This window comes from Crocuta crocuta, unplaced genomic scaffold (assembly GCF_008692635.1).
Source record: "Crocuta crocuta isolate KB4526 unplaced genomic scaffold, BGI_CrCroc_1.0 scaffold95, whole genome shotgun sequence".
NCBI classification, from domain to species: Eukaryota; Metazoa; Chordata; class Mammalia; order Carnivora; family Hyaenidae; genus Crocuta; species Crocuta crocuta.
The window spans coordinates 13,364,582-13,376,904 of NW_027530971.1; the positions used below are offsets into that span (position 1 = coordinate 13,364,582).

Genomic DNA, 12,323 nt, shown 5'->3' on the forward strand with positions numbered 1-12,323 from the left:
GAGCCACCCAGGTGCCCTCAGAGAGAATTTTTTAAATGCTAACATCCAATGCTGAACAAATAGTCTTTATAAAAAAAAAGGATCACTCTATTTACAGGGAACCTGGACATAACCATTCTGGGAAACAATTTGCATAGATCTATAAAATAATGCTAAAAATTTCATACTCTTTGACCCAATAATTATGCCTCTATCAGGAACTAATCAATGGAAAAATATTTAGATACAAGGATGTTTGCTGTTGCATTTGTTATATGGCAAAAAAAAAAAAAAAAAAAGACTAACAACCTAAATGTCCTACAATAAGGGAGTGAATAAAGTGAAGCACATCCAAGTGACGAAATATTACGCCTGCACCGAGAAACACACACACACACACACACACACACAGAGGTTTCTGGAGAGCACTCATAACATGGCAACACACCAAACAGAGAACACAGAAAAAGCAAAACGCAAAACTGTATTTTCAACTTGATACCTATTGTGTGTGTGTGAGAGAGAGAGAGAGAGAGACAGAGAGAGTTCTTAGGTGATGAGATGAGGAGTGAAATCTCTTCTTCTTTACGTTTTCCAGATTGTTCCAAGTCTCCCGCAAAGACCTCCCCAAAACCAGAAACGGCCGAAGGCCCGGCCCGCCCACGCCGCTATGGCTCACGTGGACGGTGCAGTCGTCTCTGCTCCTCTGGCGATGGGCTTCCTCCAAGTCCTTCTCCAGCCTCTCCCTGTCCCGCTGCAGGTCGCTCAGCTCCTGGGTCACCTTCCTCAGGCCCCTGCGCAGTCTGTGGTTCTCCTCACTCTTGCTGAGGTTTTCTGAGCGCAGCTGTGCCAACAGGGCGGCCTTTTCTAACAGAGCAGCCTCGTAATCCTCGGACCCCTACGAGAGGAGGGAGAGGGGGGATGAGCGGGATTCTGGGGCACACTCAACAGACCCCTTGGAAGGGGAGTTAAGGAAGGAAAAGAAAAAGGTGGATATAACCTCCAGGACCCTGAGCACAAATAACATGAAGACTGTGAAATAACCAACACAGAGTAATGATCGTGTGACGATGCTGATGTTAAGGGGGGAAAGGCTACGACTATATGTAAAAGAAGTTCTGTGTTGTTGTTGTTTTTTTTTAAAGACTGCAAGGGAAAGCACAGAGTGTTAACAAAAACTGGATTTGGGTGGGTACACAGAGCTGATTTCTTTCCTTCACTCTTTCAAATGTTCTAGGGTTACTGAGAATGTTACTTTTATAATGGTTTAAAAAAAAAGAAAAAACACTTCATCAAGTTGTTTTTACAGAGCAGGAAATGAAGAGGGCCACGTGACAAGCAGAGACAGATTCAAGCCGGCGATGCTCCCGGAGTTTAGGACAGCCCAGACCCACAGTCCTCTGGAGAAACGGAAGTGGTCAGCAGGGCAGTGCCACGGCCACCTCGAGAAGCTGTATATTCGGCAGAGTCCAAGGGCTACTTGTGCCCAGAACATTTTTACTTCATTAATGCACAGTTTAGCAGAAAAGAAAATAGGGAGCCTGCGTGGCTCAGTCAGTTGAGCGTCCGACTTTGGCTCAGGTCGTGGCCTCATGGTTTGTGAGTTCCAGCCCCACCTCGGGCTCTGTGCTGTCAGTGCAGACACTCTTTCAGATCCTCCATTTCCCTCTCTCTCTGCCCCACCCCTGCTCACGCTCACTCTCTCTCTCAAAAATAAATGTTAAAAAAAAATACATACATGATTATCAAGCATTTGAAAAAATACTGTACCTCACGGATAATCAAACAGAGCAAATGAAAACAAGGTTTCATTTATCGAGACTGTTTTAATGAGAATACCCAGTGCTGGCAAACTGATTATGAAGCAACACAATTAGTAATAACTTTTCAAGAACTGACCAAGCATCCAGAAGCCAAAAAAATACGCTGGCAGGAATGTAAATGGATGTAACCCCCTATGGACGTACTACAGACGTCAAGTGTGTGTGCACAGGATAAACGTGTTCACACTCACCCCAACTGTTCCATTCCCAGGACTCAGTCTCATGGGAAGAATCCAAAATACAGCGTAAGGAAGAGCCTTACGCACAAAGTCATCCATCACAGATTTACTTTAACAGGAAAAAATAAGAACTAAGTTGATAACATGGGAATATTCCAAGTCACAACAGTATATGAGAAAAATAGAAGATTAAACTGTGAGTCCTTTAAAAAATAAAATCTATGCACAGGAGAAAGCTGAGAAAGACAAACATCAAAATGTTAACAGTGGCAGGGCGATTTCTGGATTCCTTTTTTCTTTTTTTTTCCTTCTTCCTAGCCTCCCGAAGGAAAATTTGAAGCATATGTAATACTTATAATTAGGAGAAAATAAACTTTTACTTTTTTAATTTGCTCTTCAGATCAGAATAGGGTTTATGATTAAAAGCTGTCAAGAGCTGTCAAGGTCACAACCCAGACTGCCCCAGGAGTAAAGGGCCTGGCCCCAGCTTCTTGGCCTTCCAGGGAAATGTCACTCCTCCACCACTGCTAGTTAAGTCCGAGCTGTTAGGAGAGGTGGGCCGGCTGCAACCACAGTTCATCTGGGAGGGGAGGGGGGCTCTGCCTGTCCTGGGCCCCCAGGGCCCAGCCTTCTGGTCCAACACTTCCCCACTGCTATTCAGGACCCAGCAACAGAGACTGAGGGGGAGCCCCATTCACATTTCAAAGTGGGTTTTATAGAAGTCTGTTTCACTTTCCTTTAAACTTGAAATTTTTTAAAAGAATGGGGAAGCCTAGGTCACAAGACCCCCCAAAAAAAGAAGTAGGGACGGATACCTGGGTGGCTCAGTCATTTAAGCGTCCAACTCTTGATTTCAGCTCAGGTCATGATCTCACCACTTCATAAATCATAAGTTCGAGCCCCAGGTTGGGCCCTGCTTTGGCAGTGCAGAGAATGCTTGGGATTCTCTCTCTCCCTCTCTCTGCTCCTCCCCTACTCATGCTGTCTCAGTCTCTCTCAAAATAAATAAACATTTTTTAAAAAGTACTGGGGGCAATGCTTATTTAAATAAGTACAAAAAACAAAAGAAGATAAACAATGATGGGAAAAACGTTCATCTTGAACAATTTTCAGTTACCTTTTATTGAGCACTAGTTACATATGAGGAGCTAAACCAGGCACTTTTGAACACATCATACCTCTATTTCTCATATCAATCCTGCAAAGTACCTATTAAGTAATGTCCCTATTAAGTAACTCAGCCTCAGAACTGTTAAATGGTGAGCCTGTCATCAGGCCGTAAGTGATCACATCTGGGATTCAAATGATTCCCAAGCCTGTGTTCTTCCCACAGCACTGCATTGCCTTGCCCAATCTGGTGCAGATTTCAATTAATACCGATAAATTAGCAACAAGTAAAAGAAGAAGACTGAATTCAAGGAGGGAAGGCTAGAGACAGGAATGCTAATTAGGAGCTTGTTAAACACAGGCCAGCAATGGTGATGATTAAAATGATAGTTATTAAAGGGGTGCTTGGCTGGCTCAGTTGGTTGAGTGTCCAACTCTTGATTACGGCTCAGATCATGATCTCAGGGTAATGGGATCAAGCTCTGTGTCAGGTTTCTCGCTGAGTGTGGAACCTACTTAAGATTCTCTCTCTCTCTCTCTCTCTCTCTCTCTCTCTCTCTTTCTCCCTCCCTCCCTCTCCCCCCACCAGTAGTGCTCTCTCGCTCTCTCTCAAAATTAATAAAAAATAATAGTTATTACAGTGATGAACTTTCTGTGGGTTATTGTGCAAATAACGACAACAGAGCCTCTTTAAAAAATTCAAATCCATGCTCTCGTAATAAAGATACTTTCCATGTTCAGTTTTCCCTAAATGGCCCTTTGAGACACTTTTGGAGAGGTTTTTTTTTTTTTTTAGCTTTTTCTGCATGTCACCCTGCTTTCTGAATTCAATGCCATCAGTGAAGTGCTTAAAACAGGTGGCAAACATTTGGCACAATTAGACAGGCACAGTCAGAAACTAAAGGCCAAATATCCTATTAGACAAATCACACTTCCCCGCCCTGCAGAAACACAATGAGTTTAATAAAGAGAGAGTCGCAGAGCCCAGAGTTCAAAGACCAATGACTTGGGAGAAGTTAACTTTCCTGAAGTTCACTTTCCTCATCTGGGAAATCGGTTTTGTAGGACTGTTGTGAAGATTAAATATGATAAAACAGCGTTTCCGGAAGTGCAGGATAAATAAATCTAGTTCCCCTTTGCCAGCACCTACTCCATTGTATTTCATTCCCAATCAAGAGAGAATATGGAGAATTTCCTCCAAACGAAAAGCTACTTACAGAACTCCATTAGCAGAATTTGAAAAACTGACCAAAGTAACTACTATATCTTTATGCCAGAAGATTATACTACCCACCTTAAGGCTGCATTAACATTTACTGAGTTACTACTTGTGCCCAGATACACTTTCTTGTTGTAATCCTTGTAAGGATTATGTGACCTGAGTGTGATTATCCGGATTTTACGATGGGTAAGCAGGCTGGGAGAGCTCAAATATCTAGCCCAAGGCTACAGATGCAGTGAAGAACAGAGACAAGATTCACATTCATGTCCTACCCATGTTCACCCCAGTAAAAATAATATGGTACATACATACAGCGGACTACATGTGACTGTTTAAAAAGCAAAGGAATAAACCCCCCGCCCCCCCCCCACACACACACAAGTGCATGTCAAACTGCTGAAATCTGAACAAGATCCATATGTTGTTGCACCAATGTCGTCCTGGCTAAGGTACTGTTACTAAAGTTACGGAAGATGTCACCTTTGGGAAAACCACATAGAGTATGCAGAAATCTACTGCACATAAATCTATGATTTCAAAATGAAAATTTTTAAAAAGGATTGGGCAGATCTATATATACAGTCATGATAAGAATATTAAATGAAAAAAGACTCTTCAAACAAAATATGTATTATTTTTCAAAGGTTGTATGTATGAATATATATATAAGTATGTGTTGAAACAGTCAAGGTGTTAACACTGAACATCTTTAGACATGAATTTATTGCTGGCATCTATCCATTGTTTTAAGTACTTTATAAATCTCTACAATATGCAGTTTTACTTTCCTAGCTAAGCAGGGCAGGAAAAATAAAGCTACAGGTAGGCCCTACTCTTCCAAAGTTCGCATCACACCACTTTGCTTTCCCAAAAGACCTACAACAGTGCCGGTTCTTGCTAACCAAAAGAAATCAGAAGCGGGTTTGCACTTTTATGAAAAAAGGCGCCAAGTCCTATACACAGAGAGAAAGAGCAATTTGGTGGCTGCCAGAGGAGAGAGGGGTGAAGAGATGGGCAAAAGAGAAGAATGGGATTAATATAAGGCACAAACTTGCAGTTACGGAACAGGTCACAAGGATGTGATGCACAGCACAGGGAATATGGTTAATAATACTGTAACCACTATGCGTGGTGACAGCCGGTAGCTAGATTTATCGTGGTAGCTTCACAGTACACATCAACATTGAATCACTACGGTTTACACCTGAAACTCATATTGCACATCAACTAGGGTTCAATAAGAAAAAATTTTTTAATAAAAATGGCATTCCGCGTTCATTCTGCAGTGAGTCCTTCCAGGGGCAGTGAGGGTGGCCCCGCCACGCCCCTTCCCCGGGAGCTACACTGAGCACGTGGAGCCACTGTAGCTCTGAACGGTGTCCTGTCAGCATCTGGGCTTTATCTTCATCTGTTCTTTGTATCTGTTAGCAAGAGGTATCCTTAGATGTCAGGAAAGCCTAAAAAGAGAGGTTGTTTTTTGGGTCTGAGAAGGCTCAAAACCGTTTCCATGTAAATTACTGGTAACTGCTTCTTTGTTTTACACTATGTCGGCTTGCGGAAGATTTTACAGGAAAGCTCTACTTTTCGGCAGCAGGGAAAACCTGTGGTCCAAATGTGAAAATAGGTGTTTCTCATGGGTCTAGAGGTAGACACCATGCAGGCCACACTGTCACCTGCACAGAGCCACACCTGTGATTAGAATTCACATCTGCACATTGTGGTGACCACTCCAAGAATTCGCATATCACTACTGTCATTTCAACACTGGCCCTAATGCCAACCCTGTGAACCTGGGCTATTTCACTCATGCTGCAAGTCGTGAGTAGCTCAAATCACACTGGGACCCCGAAAGGTCCCAATATGTAAAAGAAAATGCATTTTCAAAGTGTCTGTGCAAACTCTGTCCACCTCATAATGAAACAGCCCACACCAGCATACTGTGTGCCTTTACTCACACACACATACACAATCAGAAGAATGGCAAGAACACAGATTTTGGAGTCAGACCTGAGTTCAAGCCCTGACGACCTGCCATGCTCCCTCCTCCATGGGAAAGGATTCAAGGGCGCTCTCGGGACAGCCAAGCAGGCACGCAGAACCAGAGGACTTTCAACAGTTTGTGGTGTCTGTATCTTGCAAGACAAGAAACCTGGCCAGCAGTGAAAGTGACAAGACCCCAAAACTCATTCTGAGAGTCCTTCGGTTAGGAAACTAATAAATGTGTGTGATAAATCTGGGTAACATTTTTTTTTTCTTTTTTTTTTCTAAGTTTATTACTTTGAAGGGGAGCAAGCGTGAGTGGGGTGGAGCAGAGAGAAAGGGAGGGAGAGAAACGGAAGCAGAGAGAAAGGGAGGGAGAGAATCGGAAGGAGGCTCCGCGCACTGTCACAGGGAGCCCAACGTGGAGCTCCATCTCACGAACTGCAAGATCATGACTTGAGCTGAAATCAAGAGTCTACTGCTTATCCAACTGAGCCATTCAGGGGCCCCATTTGGGTAACACTTAAATGTATAAGACTACTCTCTTACCTTCAAGGCTCAACGTAGCAAGTAAAACATCACAACGATTATAGGGATGTCTGTCTGGTCCCTCTGCTTATCAACTGCCAACGTATTTTTTTTTCCTCAAGCAGTGGGAAATATCAGTGGTTTTCCTAAGAATTCAGCTTTTAAAACTTGTTATTTTCAAAGTTGGGGGAAGGACCTCCGTGTGAAGTATAGTCTCAGCTCCATTTCATCAACCAAATGGTGGGAGAAGGCAAATCTGAGATTCCAAAGGCAGAGATATGCCTCTGCCTCTAAGTGCACCATGATTTAAACCAAATTACTTTAATTATTCTTACCTGTGGACCAGAACGCTGCAAAAGATAATGTGGGTTATGAATCTTCGGGCTCAGTCTTAAATTAGATTTAACTTGAACTTCTACATGATAACCGAAACTAATGTGGGGGGAAGGGGGCTGGGAGGACTTTAAGCATGTGGTCGTTATTGACTCATTATTAGTAACAGAGAAACGTGTATAGGGAAATTAGAAACATGGGAAGAAAATATTAAAATATTGGAAAACACAGAACTAAAGTCAGCCAGAAAGAGGGAATATCAAGGAGATGACCGGCAGGAGTCCTTAGAATACAATACTGGGAGAAAAAAAGGAGAAAAGGCAGGTCAAATCATCAAGATACGGGAGTGACACCCAGCAGAGAGCTGCTGGGCTGAAGAAGCCAGGTGAGGGGACGGGGGTTGGGGGGTGAGCGGGCCGGGAAAAAGCGCAGGCTTGGGGGTGAGACTGGCTCTGGGGCAAACCCTAGCTCTTTCACTTCCCACTTCTGTGACCCTATGCAGGTGACCTGACTCTGACGTGGGTATTCGCAGTGCCTACTGCACCGTCTGCTGTCCAGATCCCTTGCGCTAATCCAGAGAGAGCACTTAGCACAGGGCGTGGCTATTACTATTAGCAATTACGACATTTAAATCCCAGCCCTGCCACTTGCGAGCTGTGTGACAGTGAATAAGCTGCACACCCTCCCTGAGCTTCAAAAACCCCACACATAACAGTGGGATGCTGGCTGCCGTCCCTGCAGGGCTGTGAAGATCAGTTGAGGTAACGACGCATCTGGCGCCGTCTACCGCTGGCACAGCATCTACTCAGCAGTCCCTACTGCGGGGGCGACTGTCCGCATTGCCGATGTCATACTGGGGAGGGGGCTGGAGAGGCCTCCAGAGCTGGCAGAGAACATCCTTCGACCAGACTGAGAACTCCGTTACTAAAGGCCACTGGGAGTCTTCCCCGGCTCCTTTCGGCTGCCAAGTCTTGACCTCACCAGGAGTGAGGACCGGGCACACGGCCGCTTCACCCGAAGTGAACACTTACCTGGAACTTCGGTGTCTGCGCTTCCTGGGGGGCCTCTGTGGCTTTGGCAAAGGCCGCGCCGAGCTCTTGGAGTTCAGCGTTAAGGTCTCCCACCTGGGTAAAAACAAGAGCGGCCGAGTGCGCACCGGGACTCTCTCCCCTCTGGGCGCACAGCTCCAGTGCTCTCCCTGCTGACCTGTGTGGTCTCCTAATCAAGGGCTTTGTCGTTAGGAAAGACATGGAGTCAGCAAGGCAGGGCTTCTACTCTGGCCATCTGAGAGCTGGACGACCTCGGGCAAGGTACTTAATCTCTCTGAGACTCAACTCCCGCAACTAGAAAATGAGGATAGTACCGGGCTAAATGGGGTGACGGTACTGGAGCTAAAACCGCGCCTCACCAAGACAAAGCGCTACTGTCACTGGCGCCCACAGAGATGACCCGGCCCACAACCTGGCCTGGCCATTCCCACCATCGCGCATCCCCTAGGGACCTGCTCCCGCTCCCCGGTCAGCAGCGACTCCCNACGCCTTAACCAACGTTCTCCCCTCTGCCTTCCCTGCCAACCAACGGGAACTCATCCTTCAAGATACACTCAGACACCTTCTCCTCCAAACACCACTCCCCACATACATACCCAAATCTGGTTCAGGTCCCCCGCCCTCCACTTTGCACAGCCCCCTGCATGTCCCTCAATCACCACACCTTTGCCCTGTCTTTCGCCCTCACCAGACCTGTGAGCAGAGCTGGGTTTTCTTCTCTGTATCTGTGCCTGGCTCGGTTACTGAGAAACAGCAGAATGCTATACTAACAGTAGTTATAAATGGCATGGACCATCCTGGCCACAACCCTGGATCCCAAAGGCAACAACACAGGTAGCTAACTCTTCACAGTCACGGCCTCGGCTCCTAAAAGTCTTTCAGCTCAATCTTGCCATCTTCCTAAACGACTGGGCATTGTCCAATATGGTAGCCATGGGCCACCTACCTGTGTGGCTGGACATTCAAAATCTGGTCAGTCTGAAACAAGATGTGCTGTAAGCACACACGGACTTCAGAGATGGCGTTAAGACTACAAAGGCGTTAAATACCTCATTACTACTCCTGTTTTATTGATTACATGCTAAAATGATGTAAGCATTATTGAAGTTAGTGTCACTTGTTTCTTTTTACTCCTTTCAACGTAGCTACTAGAAAATTCAAACGTCCGCATGTAACTCACATAGTATTTTTAGTGGACAGTGCTAAAGCGGACATTCCAAAAAAATTCTAGTGGACTAAAGGACCCTTTCCCCACTTCCTATCCTCATCCCAGCTCTCTTAGAACCTTTTCACCCTAAGCCAAGCATTCAGGGATACGACAGGGCAGCCACAGAAGCTAATAAAGAAAAATCTCACTTTAGAATATCAGACACACCACCACATACCTCTTTCTCCTTTGACTTTAATGCCATGGTTAGACCCTGAATGGCTTTATCCCTCTTTAAACTATTTTTCTTTTCTGTAGCAATCTCTCTTTCCTTCTCTCTCAGGTCCTCCTGAAGTGCCTAAATTAGATTAGAAAAAGATTCACTAAGTTGATGCGTTCCAACCAAAGCGCACTGTAAATATATCTGTAAGAGCACACTCAAATGCAGTTATTCTATCTCATTCCTGTCACCCTGTGATTAATGTTTCCAAGTAGAGCTGAACGCAGTGGCAGCAGCTCCCAGTTACCGTGTTGGCGCTCACGGCAACAGGGCCGGGCGAGAAGAAGGGGATCAGATCAGTTAAGACGATGACAGCTACTCCTGTGGGAAGGACTCCGATGCCTTCTGGAATCTGAATACAGTCACATCAGAGGCTTTGAAACCGTACCAGGTTATTTGGGGGAAATAACAGATCATTAATTTCATTCCTTAATGCTACAAAAGCTAGCAGAGAATTTGGTTTGATGGAGACTGAACGTACACATTTACAGTCTGAGTTCCTCTCTAAAGATGATCGTGCTGCCTGCCTCCCTCCCGGGCTGTTGTGAGGATCAAATGAGATAATGGACAGAAGCCCTTTCTAAGCTGGCAGGCGCCATACAGATGCCAGCTGCTCGGACCAGGGTGGGGAGGACGGAGCGATGGCTCTGGAACCACCCAGGGAGGTCCAGATCCCCGCAAGACCTCTTCCAAGCTACACGATCTTGGAAAGGGCTTCACGTGCCCCATCTGCACAATGGGAGTGCCTGCCTCACAGAACTACTGAAGTAGGAAAGGCTGGCTGGCACGCGCTGCATCGCACGGGTGAAAGCTGCTGTCATGCCGAACTACCTATGCCCTCAGACTGAAGCAAGAGGCAAGGGTTTGTAAAAATTGTATCAACATACCTGGATCCTCTCTTCAAAGCGGTGTCTCTCCTTCTGGAGCTCCATTTGTGCAGCCTAAGAAAAGGCGTTACTTGGCACCTGGAAGGGACTCCCAATCCAACAGCTTCCCCAGAACAATTAGAACAAGTATCTCATTTCCAGACTTTTCCGCACCGCGGTGGACGTCATGGAAAGAAGTGCCCGTTCCTCTCTACCTCGCCTGGAGTCCCACCCGAGTGAAGAGAAACGGAAAGACAAGCAACCCTCATGGGCAAATCACCAGTCCCACAGAGGGTGAACCCCGGGGCCGTGGGACAATGAATAGCTAAAGAACGGGGCCCAGGGTTAAAAAGAGGAGCAGGAGACGAGGGTTGATTCCAGTGGAAAACTAACCAGTGAGGCTGCAGAAATCCCAGCCGTTGTAGGGACAAAGACGATGCTGCTCCATAAAAGATCAAGACTTTTCCTGAGCGTCTAGAACACCCCATATCGTGACTGTGCCACAGGCAGCAGCCACCCCGGGTCCAACAAGGGTGGGAGGGTCCCAGCGAGGCCCCCACACTAGCAGGCCTGGTGGAGGCCGCGAGGGGAGCGGTGGCCTCCGGGAGGCGCTGGGGTCTGGCACTCGCAGGCCACCTCTTAGAACCCAGGGAAATACAACTTGTCTGAGGCCGCTTCTGAGTTCCACGAGGAGACGGTGATGGCGACCTCGCAAAGTGGCCGGAAGGACTCAGTGCGGGGGCGCGCTGACGCCCTTCACCGGCCGCCACGCCCAACACAAGTGAGTTGCCTTCCCCCCACTGCCTCTAACCACACAGGTGAAAGAGGTACTAAGTTTTATCCCAAGAAAACCCAAAGGACAGAAACAAAGTCCCCGGGGAACAACACATCAGCACGCGGTAAAACGGAGGCAAGCAAGTATGGACTGTTTTGTTACCCAGCTCCACAGAAACGTGAGGCTGGAGGGGAAACGCCAGGGCCCCTGACAAAGGAGGTGCTGCTAACTCCTCAGCTGCCAGAGAGCTAATATTTGGAAGCAGTCTGCGTGTGACCCGTGGGGACCGAATGTGCGTCCCATCTGCCACACAGGAGTCTGGTCTGCTAACTAAAGTCCCCCTTCACACCCCGTCGCCTCACCTCAGCTTCTCTCTCCTCTTCTCCCCTTGGAGGGGCAGAAAGGCCTCGGAGCTCTGCAGATGACACGCTCGCATCGGGACCTGCCATCTGAGACTTCTCTTTAAGGCACTGAATTAAAGCTTCTTTGCTCTTCAAAGACAGCTTCAACTCCTCAATCAGTCTAAAAGTGAACAAAATTTAAATATTAATTCTAAGCTGTTCTCCTAGCTCAGGGAGCAGGAGGAGGCAGGAAATGAGGCCAAACATCTTCAAAGTAGACACGTCCAATGACTGAACAGAAATGGAAGTGCATTTTACAGGTCGGAGAGTAAGGCCCAGACCTTGTGACACTAACTGTCCCCTCACCCCTAGCCTGGGCCTGGCAGACCAACCTCCAAGCCGCCAGACGAGGGTCTGATCAAGCCACACCTGTGCTCAGACTTTCGACTGCTCATTTTTGGGGGCCAAGAACCCTCTCTGCAAAAGAAACTGGGCACTGCAGGCTGAACAGACACGACCAAGAAGGCGGACCCGGCCCGGTGAGCCGGCAAAAGCAGTCTCTCTCCTCGGCTTCTCAGGGCAGAGTTTAAAATACACTGACGTTGAAGACAAAGGCCAAACTCGTGAGCAAGGCATTCAAGGCTCCCAGCTTTTCGGGCCAAGAAGCTGAGAGGCCCCGCGGGCAGCCGCGGCTTCATCTCTCACAGGAGGCCG

At 46.9% G+C, this 12,323-nt stretch overlaps 1 protein-coding gene across 3 annotated transcripts in view; it reads right to left on the reverse strand.

The window, feature by feature from the left end:
* Nucleotides 1-12,323, reverse strand: part of CDK5RAP2 (CDK5 regulatory subunit associated protein 2) — a 166,169-nt gene that overhangs the window by 106,739 nt on the left and 47,107 nt on the right. For all 3 annotated transcript variants that reach the window (XM_077769943.1, XM_077769941.1, XM_077769942.1), the window contains 5 exons: nucleotides 11,631-11,790; nucleotides 10,515-10,568; nucleotides 9,586-9,705; nucleotides 8,183-8,275; nucleotides 659-877 (listed from right to left, as the gene is read on the reverse strand). In XM_077769943.1, coding sequence (XP_077626069.1) covers nucleotides 659-877; nucleotides 8,183-8,275; nucleotides 9,586-9,705; nucleotides 10,515-10,568; nucleotides 11,631-11,790 — 646 coding nt within the window. The remainder of the gene's footprint in view (nucleotides 1-658; nucleotides 878-8,182; nucleotides 8,276-9,585; nucleotides 9,706-10,514; nucleotides 10,569-11,630; nucleotides 11,791-12,323) is intronic.